The sequence below is a fragment of the Grus americana genome, chromosome 32 (assembly GCF_028858705.1).
Source record: "Grus americana isolate bGruAme1 chromosome 32, bGruAme1.mat, whole genome shotgun sequence".
Classification (NCBI taxonomy): Eukaryota; Metazoa; Chordata; class Aves; order Gruiformes; family Gruidae; genus Grus; species Grus americana.
Window position 1 is genome coordinate 37,355 of NC_072883.1, and position 27,880 is coordinate 65,234.

Genomic DNA, 27,880 nt, shown 5'->3' on the forward strand with positions numbered 1-27,880 from the left:
CAGCGGGCTATAGGGGGGCTTGGGGGTGTATAGGGGTATACAGGAGCGTGTGGGGAAACGCTCGGATGTAAAGGGGCGTATAGGGGGGTGGGGGGACTTGGGGCAGCGCAGGGGATGTATAGGGGGTCACGGCGCTGCACGGGGGGCGTATAGGGACGTATATGGGTGTATAGGGGGTGCGTAGGGCCGGGAGGCCATAAAGAGGGGCTCACTGCGCGGTGACCTGCTGCCCACCCCTCTGCACCCCCCTGGCCCCCTATAGCCCCTATAGCCCCCTATAGCCCCCTATAGACCCCCATAGACCCCCATAGCCCCTTATAGCCCCCATACCCCCTATAGACCCCCATAGCCCCCCATAGACCCCTATAGCCCCCATAGACCCCCATAGACCCCCATACCCCCCCATAGACCCCCATAGACCCCCATAGAGCCCCATACCCCCCTATAGCCCCCTATAGCCCCTATAGCTTCCTGCCCCCCCCCCCCCCCGCGTGTCACGCTCCGGCTTTTCCCACGTTGCACAACCGGGCTCAGATTCGTGCGTGGGCGCCCGGGAGGTCCGGGAAGGGGGGGGGGGGGGAATGTGGGGTGTGGGGGGGCACCCAGACCCCTGGGGGGGGTGAAGGGGCTATAGGATGAGCCACACCTATATCTGGGGGGGTGGGTGTCCCCCCCTGGGGGGGTCCCGGGCCCTGGGTCACCCAGTGGGTGCGGGGGGGGGGGCTGGGCAGCTGCCGGGAGGCGGTTGGGTTCCTACGGCCTGAGTCATGGGGGGGGGGGGGGGTATTGCGTCATTCTCTGCTGCTCCACCTCCAAAAGGGGGGATGGGCACGGAGCACCCAGGCGTGTCCCCCCCGCCCCCAAGGGACACCCACCCCCCCCAGGGCACCCGGGGGTCCGAGCACCCCAAAGGGGGGGCACCCAGGGACATGAGCACCCCAAGGGGGGGGCACCCGGGGGTCTGAAACAACCCAAGGGGGGGCACCCAGAAACATGAGCACCCCAAGGGGGGGCACCCAGGGGTCCGAGCACCCCAAGGGGGGGGCACCCAGGGACATGAGCACCCCAAGGGGGGGGGCACCCAGGGGTCCGAGCACCCCAAGGGGGGGGCACCCGGGGGTCTGAAACAACCCAAGGGGGGCACCCAGAAACATGAGCACCCCAAGGGGGGGGCACCCAGGGGTCCGAGCACCCCAAGGGGGGGCACCCAGGGGTCCGAGCACCCTTAAGCAGACAAGCCGGACACAAACGACCCCAAAACCCTCTATATATTACTGTAAAAATCTCCGTTTCGGCACCAAATATTTACAGCCCCTCCCCCATCGCGGTCCCCGCCCCTCCCCCACTGCCACCGTGGCTAATTAGTGTGTGTGGGCCCCCCCACTAATGAGGGTGTTGAGTGGGGGAACCCAGGAATCCGGGGGGGGCCAGGGGTCTGGGGGGGGGGTCCCCAGGGGTCTGGGGGGGGGTCCCACAGGTTGGGGGGGTCCCCAGGGGTTGGGGGGCACCCATAGATCTGGGGGGGGGAATCCCAGGGGTTGGGGGGCACCCATAGATCTGGGGGGGGGGTCCCAGGGGTTGGGGGGGTCCCCAGGGGTTGGGGGGGCACCCATAGATCTGGGGGGGGTCCCAGGGGTTGGGGGGGTCCCCAGGGGTTGGGGGGGCACCCATAGATCTGGGGGGGGGGGGTCCCATGTCAGTAGTGTTGGGTGCTTCCAGTGTTGGGTGAAGAGGAAGAGGTTGGGGGGAGAGGGGAGGAGGAAGATGAAGGAGGGTGATGGTGAAGATGAAGGAGGTGGAAGGGAAGGAGGAGGAGGAGGAGGATGAAGGTGGAGGACGGTGAATGAGGAGGAAGATGAAGGAGAAAGAGGTGGAAGAGGAGGAAGAGGAGGAAGGCTGAAGGAGGGAGGAGGAGGAGGGTTATAAGGAGGATGAAGCACGAGAAAGGATGGAGGAAGAGGAGGATGAAGGGGGGATGAAGGAGGATGAGGAAGAACGAAGGAGAAGGACGAGGAGGGATGAAGGACGATGACGACGATAAAGCAGGAGAGGGAAGAAGAGTGAGAGGAGGAGGATGAAGAAGGAGGATGAGCAGGGACGAAGGCTGCGGCCAGTGAGGAGGATGAGGAGGGAGGCTGAAGGAGAGGCGAGGGATGCTGGCGGTGAGGAAGAGGATGGCGAGGCGGCGGCTCAGGCCAGGCCAGCGTGGTCGCGCAGCAGCCGGTGCAGGAGGCCGAAGGACGGGCGGTCGGCGGCGTCGCGGGACCAGCAGCGCAGCATCACCCCGTGCAGCGCCGCCGGGCAGCCCGGGGGGCACGGCAGGTACTCCTGGGGTCACGGGGTCACGGGGGGTCATGGGGGGTCACGGGGGGTCACGGGGGGTCACGGGGAACTGGGAGTACTGGGGGGAACTGGGACTGATGGGGGGAACTGGGCGCCCAGAGGGGCACAGCAGGCTCTTCCAGGGACACTCAGGGTCCTCCCAGTCCCTCCCAGTCCCTCCCAGTGCTCTCCAGTGTCCTCCCAGTGCTCCACGTTCCCCTCCCAGTCCTTCCCAGTGCCCCCCCAACCCCCTCCCAGTCCCTTCCCAATCCCTCCCAGTGCCCTCCAGTCCTTCCCAATGCCCCCCCAATCCCCTCCCAGTCCCTTCCAATCCCTCCCAGTGCCCCCCAGTCCCTTCCCAATCCCTCCCAGTGCCCTCCAGTCCTTCCCAATGCCCCCCCAATCCCCTCCCAGTCCCTTCCAATCCCTCCCAGTGCCCCCCAATCCCTTCCCAATCCCTCCCAGTGCCCCCCAGTCCCCTCCCAATCCCCCTCAGTCCCTTCCAATCCCTCCCAGTGCCCCCCAGTCCCTCCCAGTCCCTCCCACTGCCCCCCCAATCCCCTCCCAATCCCTCCCAGTGCCCCCCAGTCCCTCCCAGTGCCCCCCAGTCCCCTCCCAGTCCCTTCCAATCCTCTCCCAGTGCCCCTCAATCCCTTCCCAATCCCTCCCAGTCCGCTCCCGGTGCCTCCCAGTGTCCCCCAGTCCCCTCCCGGTCCCTCCCAGTGCCCCCCAGTCCCCTCCCAGTGCCCACCTGGCGACCCTGGGCGCGGAAGTGATGCCCGGCGTTGGCGATGACCTGCTCGTCGCTCAGGCGCCCGTAGGGCTGCTCGCGGCACCGCGTCATCACCTCCCACAGCGTCACCCCGAAAGCCCAGGCGTCGCTGGCCGGGGTGAAGGTCCCCTGCGCGGGGGCGGGGACACGCATGGGCACGCCCCCAAATGGACACGCCCCCCCCTCAGCCAGCCTATCCCAGTGCTGCAGCCCAAATCCCCAGAACTCCGCCCAATTCTTCCCAAATCCCCCCGAAATGGCCCCAAATTCCCTCTAGCCCCGCCCCCTTTAGCCCCGCCCCTCTAACCACGCCCATTTAGCCACGCCCATTTAGCCTCGCCCTCCCTGGCCCCGCCCCCTCTGCCTCCCTGGCCCCGCCCTCCCTGACCCTGCCCACTCAGGCCCCGCCCCCTCAGACTTCGCCCTCTTTATCCCCACCCCCTCTGACCCCGCCCATCTGCCCCTGCCCTCACAGGCCACGCCCCCTCAAGCCCCGCCCCCTGCGCTGACCATGAGGACGCACTCCCAGGCCGTTCAGTGGCTGGGCACCTCAAGCCACGCCCCCTCATGCCCCGCCCCCCAGCCCCGCCCCCACACTGACCATGAGGATGCACTCCCAGCCCCACCCCCAGCCCCGCCCCCAGCCCCGCCCCCTCATGCCCCGCCCCCAGCCCCGCCCCCCCAGCCCCGCCCCCACGCTGACCATGAGGACGCAACTCCCAGGCCCCGCCTGCCCCCTCAGGCCCTGCCCCCCAGCCCCACCCCCGCACTGACCATCAGGATGCACTCCCAGCCCCACCCCCACTGACCATCAGGATGCACTCCCAGCCCCACCCCCACTGACCATCAGGCCCCACCCCCCAACCCCACCCCCCACCCCCACCCCCCACTGACCATCAGGATGCACTCCCAGCCCCACCCCCCAGCCCCACCCCCCATCCCCGCCCCCCACTGACCATCAGGCCCCACCCCCCAACCCCACCCCCCAGCCCCACCCCCACTGACCATCAGGATGCACTCCCAGCCCCACCCCCAGCCCCACCCCCCAGCCCCACCCCCCACTGACCATCAGGATGCACTCCCAGCCCCACCCCCAGCCCCACCCCCAGCCCCACCCCCACTGACCATCAGGCCCCACCCCCAGCCCCACCCCCACTGACCATCAGGACGCACTCCCAGCCCCACCCCCAGCCCCACCCCCAGCCCCACCCCCACTGACCATCAGGATGCACTCCCAGGCCATCCAGCGGATGGGCAGCAGCGCCCGGCCCCGCACCCGGTAGTAGTCGGCGGCGTAGAGGTGGCGGCTCATGCCGAAGTCGGCCACCTTCACCGTGAAGCCGTCGCCCACCAGGCAGTTGCGGGTGGCCAGGTCGCGGTGCACGAAGTTCAGTCCCGCCAGGAAACGCATCCCCGAGGCGATCTGAGCCCCCACGTGCAGCAGGGTGGCCAGGCTGGGGGAGGGGCGGGGGGGGCGGGGCGTCAGGAGGTGGGGCCGAAGGGGCGGGGCTTCAGGTGGTGGGGAGAGGAAGGGGCGGGGCATGGGGGTGGGGCTTCAGGGAGTGGGGCCGAAGGGGTGGGGCTTCATGGGGTGGGGCGTCAGGGGGTGGGGAGAGGAAGGGGTGGGGCTGAAGCGAAGGGGCGTGGCCAAAGAGCAAGGGGAGGGGCCTCAGGGGGTGGGGCCTAAGGGGGTGGGGCCTAAGGGGGTGGGGCCTAAGGGGGTGGGGCCTCAGGGGCGGGGCTTCAGGGGGTGGGGAGGGGTGGGGGAAGGAGGGAGCGCTGGGGAGGGAGAGGAAGGGGTAGGGCTGAAGCGAAGGGGCGTGGCCAAAGAGGAAGGGGAGGGGCTTCAGAGGGCGGGGCTTCAGGGGGCGGGGCTTTGGGGGCGGGGCATAGGAGGGTGTGGTTGGGGAGGGGTGGGGGAGGAGGGAGCGCAGGTGGTCCCGGGGTGGAAAAGGAAGGGGCGGGGCTAAAGGGAAGGGGCGGGGCTAAAGGGAAGGGGCGGGGCTAGAGCGCAATTGGCTTAAGTGGGAAGGGGTGGAGCTGAAGCGAAGGGGAGGGACCAAAAGGAAGGGGCGGGGCTTCTATGCGAGGGGCGTGGCTTGTAGGGCACGGGTGGTGTCCAAAGGGGGTGTGGCTTATGGGAAAGGGGCGGTGCTATGGAAGGGGCGGGGCTCCCAAGAGAAGGGGTGTGGCCTCCAGGTGGGGGCGGGGCCAAAAGGCAGCGGGGTGGGGAGGGGCTGGCCTTAAAGGGGCAGTACCCCAAGGAGATTGAATGGGGGGGTCAAAGGGGGCGTGGCTCGAAGGGGCGTGGCTCGAGGTGGGGGGTTGTGGCCTACCTGAGGGCGGGGCCGCGGGGCCCCCCCAGGAACTGGTGCAGGTCTCCGTGCTCCATGTACTCGGTGATGATGCAGAGGGGGCCGGGCCCGGCGCACACCCCCAGCAACCGCACGATGTTGGGGTCCCGCAGGCGCCCCAGGGTCCGCGCCTCCTGCAGGAAGTCCCGCCTGCGCCCCCGTCAGCCGGGGACGGGCACCCCCTAACCCACCCACACCCACCCCAGCCCTCACGCACCCCCGGGGGACACCGCACGCCCCTCGCACGCCCCTCGCACGCCCCTCGCACGCCCCGTACCTGGCGTTCTTGGTGGCGTCGGGGCGCAGGACCTTGACGGCGACGAGCAGCGGCCGCCCCCGGGGCAGGTCGGGGGGGCGGGAGAGGGGGGGCAGGGCCTGGGGATCCTCCACCTCGCACAGCAGCACCTGCGGGGGCGGGGCCTCATGCCGGGGGGCGGGGCTAAAGGCCTCGGGGGGCGGGGCTGGAGTGAAGGGGTGTGGCTTCATGCCGGGGGCGTGGCTTTGCCTCCGGGGTGGGGTCAATGGGGCGGGGCTTATGTCGGGGCGGGGCTTGCCTGCATAGGGAGTCTACGGGAGGGGGTGGGGCTTCTAGGAAGGGCGGAGTCGGGGATATGGGGCGGGGCCGAGAAATGGGCGGGGCTTGTGCCCGCGGGGAGGGCGTGGCCATTCGCGCCAGGGGGTGGAGCCTGCACAGAGGGGGCGGGGCTTACCTCTCCGAACTGCCCCTCCCCCAGCTTCTCGCGGAAGCGGAGGCGCCGGCGGGGGAAGGTGGGGAGGGCGGGGCCGGGGGAGGGGCCAGGGGCGGGACCAGCCACGGCGTAGGCGGAGCCTCCGGTGATGTCAGCCTCCGCGTAGGCCCCCGCCCCCCCCTCGGGCTCCGCTGCACCTGCGGGAGGAGGGGGTGTCAGTGGGGGCGGGGCTTCCCCAAAGTGGGCGGGGCCAATCATGGGTGAGGGTGTGGCCAGGGCGGTTGGAGGCGGGGCTCCCCATCTCCCCCTCCTTACCATCCGTATTGATTGGCTTAGCCCCGTCGGGTGGGGCCTGAGCGAGCCCTCCCATTGGCTGGGCGTAGGTGGCCAGCAGGAGCCGATAGGCCGGGTTGGCAAGGGGTGCTGCTGCGGGGGTGGGATCAGCTGAGGGTGGTGGGGTTGGGTGGACCCTGGAGTCCGTGGTGGCCACGTGGTCCCCATCGATCTCCATGTGGTGTCCACCCACCCACACGATGGTCTCCATTCCCTCCCCCCAACCCGCTTCCTCTCATTGTCTCCATCCTTCCTGGTCTCTCTCCATCCATCCATCATCCATCTCTTGATCCATCCATCCATCCTCACATGGTCTCCATCCATCCATCCATTCATCCCTCCATCCATCCCTCCATCCCCACGTGGTCTCCATCCATCCATCCATTCATCCTTCCATCCATCCTTCCATCCCTCCATCCCCACGTGGTCTCCATCCATCCATCTCTCCATCCATCCATCCATCCATCCATCCCCATGTGGTCTCCATCCATCCATCTCTCCATCCATCCATCATCCCCATATGGCGTCCCTCCACCCCTTCTTCCATCCATCCATCCATCCACCCACTCATCCAAGTTGTCTCCACTGATCTCCATATGATCTCTATCCATCCATCCATCCATCCCCTTCCTCCCTCCTCCACTCACCAGGTCCAGGTGGGGCCGGTGGCAGCGATGGCCTTGGCCGTGTCGGCTCCTGGTACTCCCCCTCGCCCGGGGGGATACGCTCGTAGCGGGGGGGACCTCGTGCCGCCCCCGTTGCGTTGTTGATGACGATGGTGTCACCTGGCACTGAGAGCTGCACCCGCAGCTCGTCCTCTGAGGGCCGGCGCTGGGCCTGTGGACGGGACCCTCGGGTGGACCCGGGTGTCCGGGTGCCCAGTTTCTCCCAGTTGAGCCCGTTACCCCTCTCACCTTCCCCAGGATCTTCTTCCAGTACTGTCGCCAGAGGATGAGGAAGATGACGCCCAATAGGAGCAAGATGATGGCCACCAGGCAGCCAATCAGGATGGACGTGTGGCTGTGGTCGGCTTTGGCGACTGGTTGCCCCGGCTTGGGCTCCCGGGCGGCTGCCGTGGGGGGTGGTGGTTGGCTGGGTGACGTCATGGCCCCGCCCCCTCAGAACACGCCCCATTAAGCCCCGCCTTACCCAGGGTAGTGAGGTTGGTGGCCATGTGCCCGTGCCAGGGGTCCTCAGGGACGGCCATGGCCCCTGCCGAGGGCTCAGGGGGGGCGGCTGGGGGCCACCCACTGGCGCCCACCGCCTCTTCCACCGCATCTGTGGGGAGAGAGTCCCATGGCGCCTTAACGAGGTAGCTGACGAGGGTGGGGGCAGTGGCCGGGGCCCCCAACCCATTGACCAACCTCAACTCAACAAACCACCTTCCCATTGGCCAACAGGCCGACCAACCAGCTCATGGGACGGTTGATCCTCAACCAGCTTTGACCTAATCCAACCAACTAGTCAAGCAACCAACCAGTTAACCAACTGGCCAACCGACCTGTCTTTCAACTCACCAACCAATCACATGACGACTCAAACGTCTAACCAGTCACCCATCATCCAACTAACTAGTCAGCAGGCAACCAGCTAACCAGCCGATCACCCTTGGACTGGCTAACCAACTGACAAGCCAGTCCTGTATCCAACTAACCATCCCACCACCCAATCAGCTTCCAAGTCAACCAGCTAACCGACCAGTCTCACGACCAGTCCTTAGACTGGTCAACCAGCATCCAACCAGCCAACCTCTCCATTATCCAACCAACCTGCCCATCACCCAACCAACCACCCCATCACCCAACCAACCAGCCCATCACTCCACCAACCACCCCGTCACCCAACCAATGACCCCATCACCCAACCAACCACCCTACCACCCAACCAACCAGCCCATCACTCCACCAACCACCCCATCACCCAACCAATGACCCCATCACCCAACCAACCAGCCCATCACTCCACCAACCACCCCGTCACCCAACCAATGACCCCATCACCCAACCAACCACCCCATCACCCAACCATCCAACCCAACAGCCAATCTGTTGGGGGAGGATGCCAAGGCCCAGGCAGGTCTGGAAGCCACTGGGCATGGTAGAACTCACCTGAGAGGAAGGTGATCTCACTGAAGAGCATCCACTCCCCAGCAAAGAAGAAGTGACACTGGATGAAGCGGGCCTGGCGCCCACCCAGAAGCACGGTGACCGAGCGGGCACTGGGGTCCTTGACGGCCCCGGCCAGGCTGTGGGTGGCCGCGGTGGGCTCCCAGGCCGTGGCCAGGCTCCTCTTGAAACGGCACTCCACCTCCCCGAAGATGCTCACCCCCCGCGTGTGCATGTTGTTGCAGTGAACCTGGGGGGTGACGGGTGTTGGCCACCATCCCATCATGCCCTGGGGCTAAGCCAAAGGGTCCCCGATGGGAAGTTCCAGACCCTACGGTGAGGGTTGATGTGGTGGCCCCTCACGGACCCATGGCCAACCCATCCCTGGGGCAGACCCCCATGGCACCCTAGGCCACCCATTGCCCTCACTCCCACGATGCCCTGGGGCACACCGTTGCCCACCATCTGCTGATCCCCCCACACGATGCCCTCGGGCACCCCCTTCTCACCCTCCCGCCATGCCTCGGGGTCCCCCCTGCTATCCCAGCATGCCGTGGGGCACCTGCATGGCCCGGAAGGCCCGGAGACCCTCGAACTCGAACTCCAGCTCCACGTGGGGTCGGGGGCCGTTGGGTCGGCGCCATCCCACGTAGTCATAGCCCGGCCAAAGACGTCGCTCGCGGCTCCGCATGAAGTCATCCAGCCCCAGCACCCCGTCCGCCAGCTGGCCCAGCCCCCCAAACTGCAGCCTTGCGGGGGGACACCCAGATGCCTGGGTCCCTCCATCCCACCCACCTGGGAACCCCCCATGGGGCATCCTGGGGGGGGGGGTCAAGGGGTTCCCGGACATCTGGGTCCCTCCATGCCACCCACCTGGGACCTCCCACCGGGGGAGCTAGAGCATATTTTGGGGGTAATCGAGGCTGTTTTGGGGACATCGGGGGTCAACTGGGGACAGCTGGGACCAGGTGGGGCAATTTGGGGACGATCTGAGGGTCTTTTGGGACAGCGGGTGACAGTTTGGGGCTATTTGGGTCCAGTGGGTGACAATTTGGGGACAATTTGGGCTATTTGGGGACAGTTGGGGACAATTTGGGGCCATTTTGAGCCAGTGGTTGACCATCTGGGGTCACTTTGGGGACAGCGGTGGATGGTTGGGGACAATCCGGGGACAGTTGGAGCCTGTTTGGAGATGTTTGGGACAGCTGGGGATGGCCAAGGGTGGGTTGGGGACACTTGGAGATGGCCAAGGCTGGTTGTGGATACTTGGGGACAGCTTGAGGAACATCGGGGACATCTGGAGAGGTCCAGGAACAGTCTGGGGACAGTTTGGGGACACTTGAGGATGGTTTGGGGCTGGTTGGTGCAGGGGACCCTTGGGAACAGTTGGGGACATCTGGGGACTCACGGGCCAACGCTGTATCCGTCGTAGGTGGAGTCGTTGAGGACAACGGGCGCCGGGTCAAGGGCCATCACCTGTCCCTGTGGCGCCGTGTAGGACAGGAGCCCGGCTGGGGACAAGGTACACGTCACCACGGGGCCACCACGGCGTTGGGTGGGGGACATGGGGGATGGGGGACCACCACCGCAGGGGCTGCGACACGGGGTGCCACTGGGAGATGGTGGGAGGGTGACGGGGTGGGATGGAGGTGACATGGCAGTGGCAGGGGGGGTGACAAGGTGCCACTCACCGTCCCAGGGGCAGCCGTAGAGCTCCAGGCGGAGGCAGACGCTCATGGCGCGGGGGGCCCGGGGGTAGACGCGCAGCGCCCGCGCCACCGGCGGGGGGGCCAGGTCCTTCAGCACCACCCCCTCAGGGTCCTCGTTACCCCCGATCACCTGCGTTACCGGGATCCGCTGGGATCCCCGGGGACACCGATCCCACCGCCAGGGACTTCTCTGGTGACCCCATGGGATCCCCGTCCCCCCACGAGCCCAGGGATCCTGTTGCCCTCCTGGGATCTCCCAAGGTGCTCCCAAGGTGTCCCATGGTGCCCCAACATCCCCAAGGTCCCCAAGGTCCCCAGTCACCTCAGCACCCCAACATCTCCAAGGTCCCCAAAGTCCCCAGTCAACTCAGTGTTCCAACATCCTCAAGATCCCCGGTCACCTCAGCTCCCCAACATCTCCAAGGTCCCCAAGATGTCCCCAAGGTCCCCAGTCAACTTGGCACCCCAACATCTCCAAGATGTCTCCAAGGTCCCCACTGACCTCAACACCCCAACATCTCCAAGGTCCCCAAGATGTCCCCAAGGTCCCCGGTCACCTCAGTGTGCCAACATCCCCAAGATCCCCAAGACCCCGGTCACCTCAGCACCCCAACATCTCCAAGGTCCCCAAGATGTCCCCAAGGTCCCCGGTCACCTCAGCACCCCATCGGTCCCGCCAGCGCAGCCAACGGTGCCGGTCACGGCTGTAGCGCAACCGGTAGGCGTGGGCGAACTCCCTGCCATGGCCACCGGCGTGACGTCCCTGTGTCCCCACCAGCGTCACCACGTGCAGCCGACCCAGGTCCACCTCCAGGAACTCCTCCTCCTCCGGGAATACAGGGCCCGCGGGACACCAGGCGCCGTCCCCATCGCTGCGACCCAGCCTGGGGACACGGGGACGTCCTGGGGACACCGGGGACGTGGGGACACCTGGGGGCACTAGGTGCTGTCCCCATCGCTGTGGCCTAGGCTGGGGACGTGGGGACATCCCGGGGATGTGGGGGCATCATGGGGACACCCAGGGACATGGGGACACCTGGAGAACGTGGGGACATCATGGGGACACCCAAGGGACATGGGGACACCTGGAGAACATGGGGACATCATGGGGACACCCAGGGACATGGGGACACCTGGAGAACGTGGGGACATCATGGGGACACCCAGGGACATGGGGACACCTGGAGAACGTGGGGACATCATGGGGACACCCAAGGGACATGGGGACACCTGGAGAACATGGGGACATCATGGGGACACCCAGGGACATGGGGACACCTGGAGAACATGGGGACATCATGGGGACACCCAGGGACATGGGGACACCTGGAGAACGTGGGGACATCATGGGGACATTGGGGGACACCCAGGGGACACGGGGACACCTGGGGAACATGGGGACACCCAGGGACAGAGGGACTTGGGGACACCCAGGGGACCCCAGATGGCACAGGACAGTCTTGGGGGGAACGTTGGTCCATACTGGTCCATACTGGTCCATACTGGTCCATACTGGTCCATTCTGGGACTCCTTGGCCACAAGAGGCAGCGGTGGCTCTGGGGTGGGGACACCGGGGGTCCCTGGGAGGGGACACTGGGCTGGGGGGGGTGTACTGTGCCCTACTGGTGTGTACTGGTGTGTACTGGTGTGTACTGGTGTGTACTGGTGTGTACTGGTGCGTACTGGGCTCACCGGCCATGGCGGGCGGCGGTGGAGTCGGACCAGGCGCTGGAGGCCGACAGGCGGCTGTCGGGGATGGAGCCGTCCTCCATGCCCAGGGCGAAGCGACACCTGCCTGGGGACACGGGGGACGGTGGGACACGGGGGGACGTGGGGGGCGCGGGGGGCACGGGGGGATGTGGGGGGCACGGGGGGCACGGGGGGACACGCAGCCTCATCCCCAGCAGCCCCTACCCACCCCCTATAGCCCTCCCAACCCATGGACCCCATAGGGCACCCAGACCCCCCATGGCCCCTATGGACCCCATAGGGCACCCAGAGCCCCCCCATGGCCCCTATAGACCCCACAGAGCACCCAGACCCCCCGCAGCCCCTATGGACCCCATAGGGCACCCAGAGCCCCCCCCATGGCCCCTATAGACCCCATAGGGCACCCAGACCCCCCATGGCCCCTATGGACCCCATAGAGCACCCAAGCCCCCTGCAGCCCCTATGGACCCCATAGGGCACCCAGACCCCCCATGGCCCCTATAGACCCCATAGGGCACCCAAGCCCCCTGCAGCCCCTATGGGGTCCATACCCCCCGGTCTCACCCAGGTCGAGGTGCCCGGACGTCGGGGTCCCCGCGGCCAGCAGCAGGAGGGGGAGGGGCAGGGGCAGGACCCCCATGGTGACCCCGGACCTGGGGACAAGGAGGGGACACTGGGACTCACTGGGAGGCACTGGGAGGGCTGGGATGGGGATGGGGAGGGAACTGGGAGCACTGGGATAGGGACGGGGGGCACTGGGAGGGAACTGGGAGGATTGAGATGGGGACTGGGGAGCACTGGGAGCACTGGGGGAGCACTGGGGAGCACTGGGGGAGCACTGGGGGGGCACTGGGGAGCACTGGGAGCACTGGGGGGCACTGGGAGCACTGGGAGCACTGGGAGTGCTGGGGGGGCACTGGGGAGCACTGGGGGGGACACTGGGGAGCACTGGGAGCACTGGGGGGGCACTGGGAGGCACTGGGAGGCACTGGGAGCACTGGGGCCCCTCCCCCCCACCCCCAGGACGTTACTGGAATGTGCCCCTCCCCCCCCCAGCTGCTGCAGCCGGAGGGAAACAACAGCTGGGGGGCGGGGCCAGGGCGGGGCCACGCCCCCTCCGGGTGTCACGGGACACGCCAGGACACATAACATGCAATAACATGCAATAACACGCAATAACACACTATAACACGCAATAACACACTATAACACGCAATAACACGCAATAACACACTGTAACACGCAATGACACGCAATAACACGCAATGACACGCAATAACACGCAATAACACACTGTAACACACAATAACACACAATAACACACAATAACACGCAATAACACGCAATAACACACTATAACACGCAATGACACACAATGACACGCAATGACACGCAATAACACTCAATAACACGCAATAACACGCAATAACACCCAATAACACACAGTGACACACAGTGACACAGTGACATGTAACGACACGTAACGACACGCAACGACACGCAACGACACGCAACGACACGCGACCCCCCCGCCGCGCGGCACGCGCCACTGAGTTCCCGCAGGCAGGTGGCACCTATGGAAGCACCTATAGAGCTTGGTCCTATAGACGGCCAGCTCTGCGCACACGCACGGACACATGTGCGTGGCCATACGTGTGTACCCCCATCCGAACATACGTGTACATATAGCAACCCGTACCGTGTCCACATGCACATATACCCCTATATCATGCCCATACGGCTCCACACACGTGTGTGCTTATATATACATCCGTATATACGCACCTCTACACGCCTGTGGCCTTACACACACGTGTAATATGCACTGAAACATACATGTTCACCTATACATACAAGCACACATACGTATTCACCTATACGTATATATTCACCTACACATACGCATCCCCGTTGACACGTACACCTACACACAAATGTATACGTCCACCGGATTACACGCGCTTACACCCCGCGTATAGACACGCATAGACACGTATGTCCTCATGTGCATTAAGCGGCCCACTATACGTTAGCTAGGGGCACGTATACGTTTGTGGATTAACTAGAGGCGCATGTGTGTACGTGTGTTAGGTATACGGGCACACGTATGTACGCACCTCTATACGTGCACGTGTAGTTGTGTGTCGTACACGCGTGAACGCATGTGCACACGCATATTTACACGCACACGTACACAGCCACGCACGTATATTTGTCCTATATTCCCATATAAGCTCGCACGCCCTAATTACACCCACGCGCCCGTACGTGCACACGTATGTACCGAGAAACGCGCTCCATTCCCACACGCCTGCATTTCGAACGCCTCTACACGCGCACGCGCGCGGGTACGTAGCCACCTACGCCCCTCTACGCGTTGTAGCCGACGCAGCCTGCGTCGCCGTAACCCTACGCGCACCACGTATAGCACGTACATACGTGCGTACAGAGGGCTGGGGATAGAGGAGCGTATAGATTTCCCGTCGCCCCCCCCCCCCCCGCAAACCGACGTATGGCGCCATATAGGCGCCGTATACATCCCCGGGGCCATAGGGTGTGCAGGGAGGGGGGCTATGGGGTGTTTAAGGTGCTCTATAGGCTCCCACGGCCGTACCGCCCCGTGCGTATAGAGCCCATAGGGTTCAGCGCTGTACGTATGGGGAGAAGAGAGGCTGTAGGGTTCAAGGCTATAGGTCTATAGGTGCCCCTATAGGTCTGTCCTGTGCTCTGGGTGCAGAGGGGTGACCTATGGATCCTATAGGAGGGGTGACTGCGTACCCTGCAGGAGGGGTGACCTATGGATCCCATAGGAGGGGTGACTGCGTACCCTGCAGGAGGGGTGACCTATGGATCCTATAGGAGGGGTGACTGCGTACCCTGCAGGAGGGGTGACCTATGGATCCCATAGGAGGGGTGACTGCGTACCCTGTAGGAGGGGTGACCTATGGATCCCATAGGAGGGGTGACTGCGTACCCTGCAGGAGGGGTGACCTATGGATCCCATAGGAGGGGTGACTGCGTACCCTGCAGGAGGGGTGACCTATGGATCCCATAGGAGGGGTGACTGCGTACCCTATAGGAGGGGTGACCTATGGATCCTATAGGAGGGGTGACTGCGTACCCTGCAGGAGGGGTGACCTATGGATCCTATAGGTGCCGCTCTGCCCGTGCTATAGGCAGATCCTATAGGGCTGAGGCCTCCATGGGCACCACGTGCTGCTCCGGGTCCCCCAGCTCCCCCCCCGCCCCAACCCCCAGTGCCCCCCAGTGCCCCCCAGTAACGCCCCAGTAACCCCCAGTAAGCCCTCAGTAATGCCCCAGTGCCCCCCAGTAACCCCCAGTAACCCCCCAGTAACCCCCAGTAACTCCCAGTAACCCCTCAGTAACCCCCCAGTAATGCCCCAATGCCCCCCAGTAACCCCCAGTAACCCCCCAGTAACCCCCAGTAACCCCCAGCTCCCCCCCAGTGCCCCCCAGTAACCCCCCACCCCCCAATCTGTCCCTATATACCCCCAAGTGCCCCCTGAACCCCCCCAGTGCCCCCCAACAACTTCCCGACCCCCCCAGTGCCCCCCAACCCCCCAAGTCCCCCCCAAGTCCCCCCCAGTGCCCCCCAGTGCCTCCCAGTGCCCCCCAGTGCCCCCCAATCCCCCCAAGTCCCCCAAGTCCCCCCCCAGTGCCCCCCAATCCCTCCCAGTGCCCCCAAGTGCCCCCCCCACCCCCGGTACCCCCAAACCCCCCGGTACCCCCGATACCCACCGGGCTCCTCGCCGCCTCTTCCCCGCCGCAGCCCCCCGCACGCCCGGGTCCCTCCTCCCCTTCCTCCCCCTCCCCCTCCTCCTCCTCCTCCCCTCGCCCCCCCCCCTCCTCCTCCCCCCCTTTTTTTTTGGGGGGGGGGGCACCAGGGGGGCTTGGGAGCCCGGACACCCGCGTGCTGCCCGCGCAGGCAGCGCTGTTACCTGCCTGTGCCGGGGGGGGGGCCCTGAACACCCCCCCAAAATAGCGGGGTGGGACCCCAAAAGGGCGCCCCAAACCCACGCATTTTTTTTGGGGGGGGGAAGCCTTGAAACTGTCTTATTTTTGCACCCCAAACGCCTTTTGGGGAGGTCTTGAAACTCCCTTTCTTCCCCCTCTCCCCCTGAAACCGACTTTTGGGGGACCCTTGAAACCCCCTTTTTCTGGACCCCTCAAAAGCCCCTTTGGGCACCCCTTGAAACCAACTTTTTTTTTTTTGGCGGGGGGCTTGAAACTCCCTTTTTGGGGCCCCTCAAAGCTGCTTTTTTTTGGGGTGCTTGTAACTGCCTTTTGGGGGGACCCTTGCAACGACCTTTTTCTGGACCCCCCCAAATCCCCTTCTTGGGGAGACCCCTTGAAACTCCCTTTTTGAGGCCCCCTCGAAACCACCTTTTAGGAATCCTGAAAATTGCCTTTTTGGGGGCCCCTTGAAACCATATTTTTTTGGAAGCCCTCCCCCAAAACTCCCTTTCAGGGGGGTCCCCCCGAAACTCCCTTTTGGGGGCTCACCCTCAAAACTCCCTTTTGGCATCCCCCCCCCCAAACTCCCTCTTTGGGATCCCTTGAAACCCCTTTTTTCTAGACTCCTCAAACCCCCCCCCCATCTTAGGGGGCCCCTTGAAACTCTCTTTTGGGGGGGGTCCCACTCAAATTTCCATTTTGGGGCCCCCTCGAAACCCCCTTCTTGCCCCCCCCCCCCCGAAACTCCCTTCCAGGGCCCCCTGGAAGCTGCCTGGGGGGGGATGACACATGCTCCCAGCAGCGGGTGCCAGGGGAGCACCCTAGGGTGGGGGGCACCCAAGGGTGGGTGGCTGGGCGGACAGACTGACACGTCACTGTCGCCCATATTTGGGGGGGCACAATACCCCCCCCTCCCCCGCAGGGACCCCCCCCCCCGCGTGGTTGGGCAGTGACCGCATGTCTCAGGGTCTAAAAATATTGGGGGGGGGTGTAGCCCCCCCTTTTCCCGCCCACGTGGGCCCCACGTGATCCTGCCAACTGCTCCCCCCAACAGCTGGGGGGGGGGAGGGGGGGCAGCAGCTGTTTGGGGGGGGGACGACAACAGCCGGGGGGGGGGGGGGCCCGAATTCCGGCACTGAGAGAGTCATTCTCCCGGAACGAGAGCTTATTTTGCGGTGCTTTTCCCATTATTAGGCATTATTTCCCCGTTATTAGCCGTTATTTAACCATTATTAGCTGCTGTTTCCCATTATGAGAAGTTATTTCCAAATTATTAGCCATTATTTCCCCATTATTAGCCGCTGTTTCACATTATTAGAAGTTATTTCCAAATTATCAGCCATTATTTCCCCGTTATTAGCCGCTGTTTCCCATTATTAGCCGCTATTTCCCCATTATTAGCCCTTATTTCCCTATTATTAGCCACTATTTCCCCATTATCACCCACCATTTCTCCATTATTAGCCATTATTAGCCACTATTTCCCATTATAAGTCATTATTTCCCCATTAGTAGCAGCTAAGTCCCCATTTTGACAGCTATTTCCTCATTATTAGCAGTTATTTTCCCATTATTAGCCACTATTTCCCCATTATTTCCCCATTACTAGCCACTATTTCCCATTATTAGCTGCTATTTCCCCATTATTAGCCGCTATTTCCCCATTATTTCCCCATTACTAGCCACCATTTCCCATTATTAGCTGCTATTTCCCCATTATTAAGGATTACATCCCCATTATTCCTTATTATTTCCCCATTTTCACCATTTCCCGCCATTATTAGCAGTTATTTTTCATTATCAAGCCTGGCTCCCCCCATTATTAGGGGCTATTCCCCCATTATTCCCCATTATTAACTGGTATTGCCCATTATTAGGGGTTATTCCCCCATTATTTCCCTCTGGTTTCCCCATCGCTGGCTGTTACTCCCCATTATTCCCCGTAATCAGGTGCATTTCCCCATTATTAAGGGTTTTTCCCCCATTATTTTTCACTATTAATGCCTATTCCCCCATTATTAGGGGCTATTCCCCCATTTTTAGGGGTTTCCCCCCCATTTTTAGGACCTATTCCCCCAATATTCCCTATTATTCCTCCTCATTGCTTCCCCTCCCTCACTTTTGGGGGCTGCTCCCCCATTTTTCCCCATTATTAGCGTTTATTACCCCAATTATTAGGCATTCCTCCCCCATTTCCCCCTTTATTAGGGACTTTTCCCCATTATTAGCGGTCATTACCCCAATTACAGGGCTTTATCTCCCCTTATCCCCCCTTCGTTTGGGATTATTCCCCGTTATTAGCGATTATTACCCCATTATTAGGGGCGATTCCCCCCGTTTTGGGGCTGCTCCCCCTTATTCCGCCGTTATTCCCCCGCTATAGCGCTCATTGCAGGCCACGCCCCTTCCCTAAGCCACGCCCCCTTCCCTAAGTCACGCCCCCTCCCCTCAGCCCCGCCCTCAGCCCCGCCCCTCATTCAGACCACGCCCTCTTTCCGCCAACCCCTTCCCCGCCTCCTCTCCCCCCCCCCAGCAGTCCCCTCCTCCCCGCCGCTTCCTGCCAATCGCCGCGGGCGCGCGCGGCCGGCAACCAATCGGAGGCGGCGGCTGCGCGCAGAGGAAGGCGGGGAAGGGGCGTTCCCAGAAGGCCGCGCGGCGGCGGCCATGATGGGCGCTGCAGGGGCAGGTGAGGGCGGGGGTTATATAGGGGCTCTATAGGCCCCTATAGGGGGGCTGGGGGGATATAGGGGGCCTGTAGGAGGGTATAGGGGTGCTTGGAGGTGCCTATTGGGGCATGGGGGTGGGAGCGTGGGGCATATGTAGGGGTATGTGGGGCTTATGGGGGCTATAGGGGGTGTATGGGGGCTATAGGAGTGTCTAGAGGGATGTATGGGGGCTATAGGGGGTGTCTGGGGGGATGTATGGGGGTACGTGGGGGTTATGGGGGCTATAGGGGGTGTCTGGGGGCTATAGGGGGTGTCTGAAAGGATGTATAGGAGTATATGGGGCATATGGGGGCTATAGGGGGTGCCTGGAGGGATGTATGGGGACTATAGGGGGTGTATGGGGGGTGTCTGGGGGGTTATGGGGGCTATAGGGGGTGTCTGGGGGTATGTATGGGGGCTATAGGGGGTGTATGGGGGGATGTATGGGGGCTATAGGGGGGTATGGGGGCTATAGGGGGTGTCTGGAGTGGTATAGGGGGTGTCTGGGGGGTATGAAGGTGCCTATAGGGGTGTGGGGATGCCTGGGTGGGTGTATGGGACATATATAGGGGCATGTGGGGGGTACAGGGGGTGTCTGGAGGAGTATATGGGACATATGGGGGGTGTAGGGGTGTCCGGAGGGTTATTTGGGGGTACAGGGGTGCCTATAGGGGTATGAGGGTGCCTGGGGGGGGGTATATGGGGCACGTATAGGGATATAGGGGGTGTCTGGAAGGCTGTATGGGACCTATGGGGGGTGTAGGGGTGTCCGAGGGGTCTGGAGGATTTAGGGGAACGTATGGGTCTGGGGGTGTATAGGGATATGTGGGGGTACAGTGGGCCGTGGGGGGCCATACAGGGGGCCGTGGGGGCTATAGGGGGTGTCTATAGGGTGCGTCTAGCCCCCCTCCCGCCCCGCCAGGCGGCGCTGCCCCGTGTGCCGCCCCGGGGCCGAGGGCAGAGCGACGGGGTGACCTACGGCCGGGGCACCCCATGGTGACCCCGGTATACGCCAGCCCCTACAGCCCCTATAGATCGGACCCGGAGCCCCTATAGATTGGACACGGAGCCCCTATAGGTCAGACCCCATAGGGACCAAACCAGTTTGACACCACCCCCCGCCCCGACCTGATTCTATAGGGACCAGACCCCCCCCCCCATATAGACCCGACCCTATAGGGACCCCAGTCCCTCTCTCCTATAGACCCGACCCTATAGGGAACAGCCCTTCTATACGTGTGACCCTATAGGGACCAGACCCTATAGGGACCACCCTGCCGAGCCCCTACGGACCTCATCCTATAGGGATTCACCCCACCCGTATAGACCAGGCCCTATAGGCACCACCCCACTCATCCCCTATAGACTTTACCCTATAGGGACGGCCCCCTATAGATTTTACCCTATAGGAACTGCCCCCCCCTCACCTCCTTCCCTCCCCTCTCCAGGTTCTGGATGAAGCTCCCGGAGCCGAGCGACGCTGGGAGGGGTATGGGGGGGGGGCACCCAGGGTCCCCTCGCGGGGAGGGGGGGGGGCACCCAGGGTCCCCTCGCGGGAGGGGGGGGGGCACCCAGGGTCCCCTCGCGGGGAGGGGGGGGGGCACCCAGGTCCCCTCTGGGGTGGGGGTGGGGGCACCCAGGGTCCCCTCTGGGGAGGGGGGGGCGCACCCAGGGTCCCCTCGGGGGGAGGGGGGGGGGGCACCCAGGGTCCCCTCGGGGGGAGGGGGGGGGGGCACCCAGGGTCCCCTCGGGGGGAGGGGGGGGCACCCAGGGTCCCTTCTGGGGTGGGGGGGGGGGCACCCAGGGTCCCTTCTGGGGAGGGGGGGGGGCACCCAGGGTCCCCTCGGGGGGAGGGGGGGGGCGCACCCAGGGTCCCCTCGGGGGGAGGGGGGGGGCGCACCCAGGGTCCCCTCTGGGGAGGGGGGGGCGCACCCAGGGTCCCCTCTGGGGAGGGGGGGGGGCACCCAGATACCCAGGTCCCCTGGGTGGGTGGGGGGGGGGCAGGGGGGCACCCAGCTACCCCGGGTCCCCTCTGGGGGTGGGGGGCACCTGGGTTCCCCCGTTTCCAGCCCCTGGGGATTCTCCAAGGGCTCGTATAGGGTTGTGCCAGGTCTCTTTTTTTTTTTTTTTGGGGGGGGGACACCCCACACCCCCCCCCCCGTGGGGTCTGGGGACACCGTGGGGTTTGGGGACACGCGTCGCACCCCTCCCACAAAGGCGTGGGCCCTCACCCCGTGGCCACCCACGTAAGAACCGGAGGCAGAGGACAGGGGACGACCCCGCTGTGGGGACAGCGAGCTGTGGCTGTCACCCCCCCGGGGGGGGGGATATCCCGTTCCTACACAGATTGGTTATTTTGGGGTAAAACCTCAGGGGTTTGGGGACCCCCTCGGTGTCACTCAACCCCCTCTCGGCTCCTTCGCAGGTGGGTGACGACGAGGGACGGATTTGGGGGGGGGGGGGGGTGTGTGACAATAAACCGGTGACAAACGGGCGCTGGGTGGGTTGTGCTGAGTCAGCGTCTTTCTGATGTCCCCGTGGGGGGGTGGGGGGGTCCCCACTTTGGGGGGGTGGGGGGGGGGACACAAGGGGATGTTTTGGGGACACCCCTTGGTGACATCCCCAAAATATGGGGGGGGTCCTGGGGGACAGCGGGGGGTGGCACCTTGGGGATGTGACCCCTGGCACCCCCCAGTGTCCCCTGGTGTCCTTAATTAGTGCCAAGGAGTGTTAATTAGGGCCTGGGGAATCGCTAATGGGGGGGGTCAAGGGTTGCTAACGAGGCCCTGGGATCATTAAGGGGCTCGCTAACGAAGGCTGAGGTGATGTGTTAATTGAGCTTTAACCCCTGGAAAATAAGGTCTGTTAGCCGTGCTAATTAGCAGTGTTAATTAGGCTCTATTAGCAGTGTTAATTAGGCTCTGTTAGCGCTGTTTATTAGGCTCTGTTAGCAGTGTTAATTAGGCTCTGTTAGCAGTGTTATTAGGCTCTATTAGCAGTGTTAATTAGGCTCTGTTAGCAGTGTTATTAGGCTCTATTAGCAGTGTTAATTAGGCTCTGTTAGCAGTGTTATTAGGCTCTGTTAGCGCTGTTAATTAGGCTCTGTTAGCAGTGTTATTAGGCTCTATTAGCAGTGTTAATTAGGCTCTGTTAGCAGTGTTATTAGGCTCTGTTAGCGCTGTTTATTAGGCTCTATTAGCAGTGTTAATTAGGCTCTGTTAGCAGTGTTAATTAGGCTCTGTTAGCAGTGTTAATTAGGCTCTGTTAGCAGTGTTATTAGGCTCTGTTAGCGCTGTTTATTAGGCTCTATTAGCAGTGTTAATTAGGCTCTGTTAGCAGTGTTAATTAGGCTCTGTTAGCAGTGTTATTAGGCTCTGTTAGCAGTGTTATTAGGCTCTGTTAGCAGTGTTAATTAGGCTCTGTTAGCAGTGTTATTAGGCTCTGTTAGCAGTGTTAATTAGGCTCTGTTAGCAGTGTTAATTAGGCTCTGTTAGCAGTGTTATTAGGCTCTATTAGCAGTGTTATTAGGCTCTGTTAGCAGTGTTATTAGGCTCTGTTAGCAGTGTTATTAGGCTCTATTAGCAGTGTTAATTAGGCTCTGTTAGCGCTGTTAATTAGGCTCTGTTAGCGCTGTTAATTAGGCTCCGTTTAGCCTTATCAATTGAGTTCTCCAAACCTTCCAATTAAGCTCTGTAAACCCATTAATTAAGCCCCATAAACCTGCTAATTAAGCCCCATAAACCTGCTAATTAAGCCCCATAAACCTGCTAATTAAGCCCTCCGAGGCCGTTAATTAACCCCCTGTTAATGAAGGGACCATGGGGGGGGGGGAAGGGCAGGTTTTGGGGTGCCCCCCCCCCAGCGGATGTTTGTGTGGTGGTGGTTCCCCCCCCCCCCCGCAGTGATTCACCCCACGGGGAGGGGACACGGGGGTGACACACACACACACGGGGGGGGGGGGCACACGCACGGGTGACACACGTGGGGGGGACACACGGGGGTGACGGCGCTGGTGACATGGCCGAGGAGGTCGTATACGCCGAGCTGAGGGTGCAGGGGGGCACGGCCGGGACCCCCGCCCGAGGTGGGGGGGGGAGGAAGAGGAGGGAGGATGAAGGGGAAGATGGGGGGGGGGAGGATGAGGAGGGAGGGAGAGGAAGAGGAGGGAGGGAGGATGAAGAGAGGGGGGATGAGGAAGAGGAGGGAGGATGAAGGGGAAGATGGGGGAGGATGAGGAGGGAGGGAGGATGAAGAGGGGGGGATGAAGAGGAGGGAGGATGAAGGGGAAGATGGGGGAGGATGAGGAAGAGGAGGGAGGATGAAGAGAGGGGGGATGAGGAAGAGGAGGGAGGATGAAGGGGAAGATGGGGGGGAGGATGAGGAAGAGGAGGGAGGATGAAGAGAGGGGGGATGAGGAAGAGGAGGGAGGATGAAGGGGAAGATGGAGGGGGGGAGGATGAGGAGGGAGGGAGAGGAAGAGGAGGGAGGGAGGATGAAGAGAGGGGGGTGAGGAAGAGGAGGGAGGATGAAGGGGAAGATGGGGGAGGATGAGGAGGGAGGGAGGATGAAGAGGGGGGGATGAAGAGGAGGGAGGATGAAGGGGAAGATGGGGGGAGGATGAGGAAGAGGAGGGAGGATGAAGAGAGGGGGGATGAGGAAGAGGAGGGAGGATGAAGGGGAAGATGGGGGAGGATGAGGAGGGAGGGAGGATGAAGGGGGGGGAGGAAGAGGAGGGAGGATGAGGAAGAGGAGGGAGGATGAAGAGAGGGGGATGAGGAAGAGGAGGGAGGATGAAGGGGAAGATGGGGGAGGATGAGGAGGGATGGAAGAGGGAGGATGAGGATGGAAGGGAGATGGAGGATGAAGAGGGAGGGGGGATGGAGGAAGAGGATGGAAGAGGGGGGAGGAAGAGGAGGGAGGAGGCTGAGGGAGAGGAAGGAGGAATGGAGGATGAGGAGGGAGGAGGATGAAGGGGAGGGAGGAAGAGGAGGAAGGGGGGGCCGGGAGGCCGCTGGCTGCATCCCCCCCCCCCCCCCCCCAGGCCGCTGTCCCCGGGGGGGTCCCCTGCCCCCCAGCCTGGCCCTGGCCGGGGGCCTGATCCTGGGGGTGGCCATCGGCGCCCTGGGGGTGCTGGGTGAGTGGGGGTGCGGGGGGTGGGGGGGGTATGGGGGGTGCATGGGGGGGTATGGGGGGCTGGGGGGGCAATGGGGGGGGCAATGGGGGGTGCATGGGGGGGTATGGGGGGCTGGGGGGGCAATGGGGGGTGGGGGGGGTATGGGGGGTGCATGGGGGGGTATGGGGGGCTGGGGGGGCAATGGGGGGTGGGGGGGTATGGGGGGGCAATGGGGGGGCAATGGGGGGTGGGGGGGTATGGGGGGGCAATGGGGGGGGCAATGGGGGGTGCATGGGGGGGTATGGGGGGCTGGGGGGGCAATGGGGGGGTCCCTTTAGTGGGGTGCCACGGTGGGGGGGTCGTACGGGGGTGCTATAGGGGGGGAGAGAGCTGCTCTATAGGGAACAGACCCTATAGGGGTCCAGGCCATAGGGGGGGTTCGTGGGTGCCCCCCCCCCCCATTCCCCCCCGCAGCCGTTTGGGGCTGAATCACCGTTTTGGCGCGTTTCCCCTCTCGCCCCCGCGCAGCCGTTTGACGCCTGTTCCCAGCCCCCACCCGGGGTGTGGGGACACCCAGGGGTGCCCCGGGGGGGGTGGGGGTGTGGGTGGGGGTGTGGGTGCTCTGGGGGGGGCAGGAAAAAGGGGGAGATGGGGGGGGGGCAAAGTGGTGAAGGGGGGGGAGGGACGGGGGGAAGGGGGCCGATGCTGTCAGAAAGGGGTCAATGATGCCAAAAAAGGGGGCGATGATGTCAGAAAGGGGGTGATGATGTCAGAAAGGGGGTCGATGATGTCAAAAAGGGGGCGACAATGTCAAAAAGGGGGTGACGATGTCAGAAAGGGGGTCGATGATGTCAGAAAGGGGGTCGATGATGTCAAAAAGGGGCCGATGATGCCAAAAAAGGGGTCGATGATGTCAGAAAGGGGTCGATGATGTCAGAAAGGGGTCGACGATGTCAAAAAGGGGGTGACGATGTCAAAACCAGGCAGCAGCGGGTGGGCCGGGGTGGGTGCCCGAGCTTTTCGGGTTGAATTCGAGGGATTTTGGTGCAGCGAGCTGGAGGCCGACGGGGACCCCTCTCCCTGCGGCGCCCGGTTGCAACGGGAGCGCGGCCGAGCTGGCAGCCGCCCTTCGCCGCGGGCTGTGCGAGGAGGAGGAGGAGGATGGAGGCCGGGGGAGGCCGAAGGCTCCCTGCAGCCTCTGCCCCCCCGGCTGGACCCCCCGGGCCGCTGCCTGCTACCGGCTCTCGGCAGCTGCCCGTACCTGGGACGACGCTGCCCGCGACTGCGCTGCCCGCGCTGCCCGCCTGCTCGGACCCCGCGACCTCCCGGCCGTGGTGAGGACCCCCCCCAAAAATGATGCTGGGACCCCCGGATCCCGGGAGGGGGGGTATTGGGGTGTCCCAGGTGGTGTACCCCCCAAAAATGTCACTTTTAGGGGGTATTGGGGTGTCCCAGGCGGTGTAACCCCCCAAAAATGTCACTGTTAGGGGGTATTGGGGTGTCCCAGGCAGTGTAACCCCCAAAAATGTCACTGTTAGGGGGTATTGGGGTGTCCCAGACAGTGTAACCCCCCAAAAATGTCACTGTTAGGGGGTATTGGGGTGTCCCAGGCGGTGTAACCCCCCAAAAATGTCACTTTTAGGGGGTATTGGGGTGTCCCAGGCGGTGTAACCCCCCAAAAATGTCACTGTTAGGGGGTATTGGGGTGTCCCAGGCAGTGTAACCCCCAAAAATGTCACTTTTGGGGTGTCCCAGGCAGTGTAACCCCCAAAAATGTCACTTTTGGGGGGTATTGGAGACATTTCATAACATGGCATTAATTTAGGGGGGCTATGGGGGAAAATGGGGTGTCCCAGGCGGCAGCACCCCCAAAAATATCAATTTTAGTGGGGATTGGGGCATCCCATGGTGTGACACCCCAAAAACCTCATCAGTTTGGGGGGAATATGGGGGAAAATGGGGCGTCGCAAGCAGCAACGCCCCCCAACAATATCTGTAATTGGGTGATTTGGGGGGGGGATTGGGGCATCCAAGTGGCAGCACCCCAAAAAATATCCATTTTGGGGGGATTTGGGGGGGGATCGGGGCATTTGACGCTGCAGCAGCTCCCAGATATCCCTGATTGGGGGGGGGGTTTGGGGTGCCCCGGGTGTGGGTCAGCAGGTGGGTTTGGGGGTGCAGGGGTCCCCCCAGCCTGACACCCCCCCCCCAGGCCTCCCTGGAGGGGGTGTCGGGGGAACCGAACCCCCTTTGGGTGGGGCTGCGCTTCTGGCCCAGCACCCACACCTGGATCTGGCCCGACGGCTCCCAGCACACCCCACCGTGAGTTTGGGGGGGCCCCACACCCCCATCCCCACCCATATCGGGGTACCCCATGCCCAGCTATATCGGGGTACCCCTCTCCCCATCTATATTGGGGTGCCCCCCTCCCCATCCCCATCCATTTTGGGGTGCCCCACATCCCCCCCATCCCCACCCATACTGGGGTCCCCCTCTCCCTATCCCCACCACATCCATTTTGGGGTACCCCACATCCCCCCCTACCCCATCCATTTCGGGGTGCCCCTCTCCCCTTCCCCACCCATTTCGGGGTGCCCCCCTCCCCACCCTCACCCATATCGGGGTACCCTTTTCCCCATCCCCACCCCATCCATTTCGGTGTGCCCCCCTCCCCATCCCCACATCCCCATCCATTTTGGGGTGCCCCTCTGCCCCTTCCCCATCCATTTTGGGGTGTCCCCTCCCCATCCATATCGGGGTGCCCCCCATCCCCATCCCTTTTGGGGTGCCCCTCTGCCCCTTCCCCATCCATTTTGGGGTGCTCCCCTCCCCTTCCCCATCCATATCGGGGTGCCCCCTCCCCATCCCCCCATCCCCATCCCTTTTGGGGTGCCCCCCCTCCCCATCCCTTTTGGGGTGCCCCCTCCCCACCCATATTGGGGTGCTCCCTCCCCATCCCCACATCCCCATCCCTTTTGGGGTGCCCCCCTCCCCACCCTCACCCCTATTGGGCTGCCCCCTCCCCATCCCCCCATCCCCATCCCTTTTGGGGTGCCCCCCCTCCCCATCCCTTTTGGGGTGCCCCCTCCCCACCCATATTGGGGTGCTCCCTCCCCATCCCCACATCCCCATCCCTTTTGGGGTGCCCCCTCCCCATCCATATCGGGGTGCCCCCTCCCCATCCCCACATCCCCATCCCTTTTGGGGTGCCCCCCTCCCCACCCTCACCCCTATTGGGCTGCCCCCTCCCCATCCCCACATCCCCATCCATTTTGGGGTGCCCCCCCTCCCCATCCCTTTTGGGGTGCCCCCTCCCCACCCATATTGGGGTGCCCCCTCCCCATCCCCACATCCCCATCCATTTTGGGGTGCCCCCCATCCCCATCCCTTTTGGGGTGCCCCTCTGCCCCTTCCCCATCCCTTTTGGGGTGCCCCCTCCCCATCCATATCGGGGTGCCCCCTCCCCATCCCCACATCCCCATCCCTTTTGGGGTGCCCCCCTCCCCACCCTCACCCCTATCAGGGTGCCCCCTCCCTCCCCACCCCCCTCACCCCCCCCCTTGGGCCCAGGTTTCGGGGTGCCCTGACGCTCCGGGGTGCCCCGCAGGGCCGGGCAGCGCGGGGGGCAGGGCCGGGATTGCGGGGTGCTGCGGCGGGGCCGCTCGGCGCTGGAGAGCTGTGGGGCCGAGCTGCGCTGGCTCTGCCGCCGCGACGCCCTCCTGCTCTAGCTCCTTTATTGGGGGACCGGGGGCACCCATGGGTGGGGGGGGCACCCGTGAGGGGGGAATGGGGGGGCACACATTGGGGGGGGGGGGCACCCATGTGTGTGTGGCACTCATGGGTGGGGGTGAGGGGGCACCCATGGGTTGGGGGGGTGTGTGGCGCCTATGGGTGGGGGGGGTGAGGGGCACCCCTGGGTGGGGGGGGGCACCCATGGGGATGTGTGTGTGTGTGTGGCACCTATGGGTGTGGGGGGGGTGGGGCACCCCTGGGTGGGGGTGAGGGGCACCCTTGGGTGTGTGGGGGCACCCCTGGGTGGGGGGTGTGTGTGGCACCTATGGGTGGGGGGGTGTAGGGTGAGGGGGGCACCCC

General features: G+C 63.6%; 2 protein-coding genes across 6 annotated transcripts; one reads left to right on the forward strand and one right to left on the reverse strand.

Moving 5' to 3' along the window:
• Positions 1 to 1,472: 1,472 nt before the first annotated feature.
• DDR1 (discoidin domain receptor tyrosine kinase 1) lies at positions 1,473 to 15,812 on the reverse strand. 5 transcript variants are annotated; one of them, XM_054807449.1, is made up of 18 exons: positions 15,755 to 15,812; positions 12,560 to 12,648; positions 11,978 to 12,080; positions 10,940 to 11,168; positions 10,267 to 10,414; positions 9,984 to 10,086; positions 9,138 to 9,324; positions 8,579 to 8,825; positions 7,620 to 7,748; positions 7,385 to 7,539; positions 7,118 to 7,307; positions 6,453 to 6,581; positions 6,159 to 6,334; positions 5,726 to 5,853; positions 5,431 to 5,598; positions 4,314 to 4,548; positions 3,074 to 3,223; positions 1,473 to 2,328 (listed from the first exon to the last, which is right to left on the reverse strand). In XM_054807449.1, exons 2-18 carry the CDS (start codon positions 12,633 to 12,635, stop codon positions 2,191 to 2,193), a joined length of 2,691 nt encoding a protein of 896 aa, XP_054663424.1. In that variant the 5' UTR covers positions 12,636 to 12,648; positions 15,755 to 15,812; the 3' UTR covers positions 1,473 to 2,190. The 5 variants fall into 5 exon arrangements, with proteins under 5 accessions (XP_054663424.1, XP_054663421.1, XP_054663423.1 ...); XM_054807446.1 differs by lacking the exon at positions 15,755 to 15,812 and adding an exon at positions 14,280 to 14,311; XM_054807448.1 differs by lacking the exon at positions 15,755 to 15,812 and adding an exon at positions 14,280 to 14,311 and having other exon boundaries at positions 1,474 to 2,328; positions 6,453 to 6,560.
• Positions 14,403 to 27,516, forward strand: LOC129198364 (killer cell lectin-like receptor subfamily B member 1C). Its single transcript, XM_054807628.1, has 7 exons — positions 14,403 to 14,426; positions 18,507 to 18,656; positions 20,124 to 20,164; positions 23,717 to 23,809; positions 24,839 to 25,122; positions 26,001 to 26,110; positions 27,396 to 27,516. Exons 3-7 carry the CDS (start codon positions 20,131 to 20,133, stop codon positions 27,514 to 27,516), a joined length of 642 nt encoding a protein of 213 aa, XP_054663603.1. The 5' UTR covers positions 14,403 to 14,426; positions 18,507 to 18,656; positions 20,124 to 20,130.
• Positions 27,517 to 27,880: the final 364 nt, after the last annotated feature.

Bases quoted from the DNA above. Each gene is read 5' to 3' on its own strand.
- DDR1 (XM_054807446.1), bottom strand. The intron at 10,415-10,939 runs GTGACCGGGGAC...CCGGTAACGCAG, and splicing joins GGGACCGATGGGGTGCTGAG to GTGATCGGGGGTAACGAGGA. The intron at 10,087-10,266 runs GTGAGTGGCACC...CCTTGTCCCCAG, and splicing joins CTACGGCTGCCCCTGGGACG to CCGGGCTCCTGTCCTACACG.
- LOC129198364 (XM_054807628.1), top strand. From the start codon at position 20,131: ATGAAGCTCCCGGAGCCGAGCGACGCTGGGAGGG. The intron at 20,165-23,716 runs GTATGGGGGGGG...CCCCCCCCCCAG, and splicing joins GCCGAGCGACGCTGGGAGGG to GCCGCTGTCCCCGGGGGGGT. The intron at 25,123-26,000 runs GTGAGGACCCCC...CCCCCCCCCCAG, and splicing joins CCCGCGACCTCCCGGCCGTG to GCCTCCCTGGAGGGGGTGTC.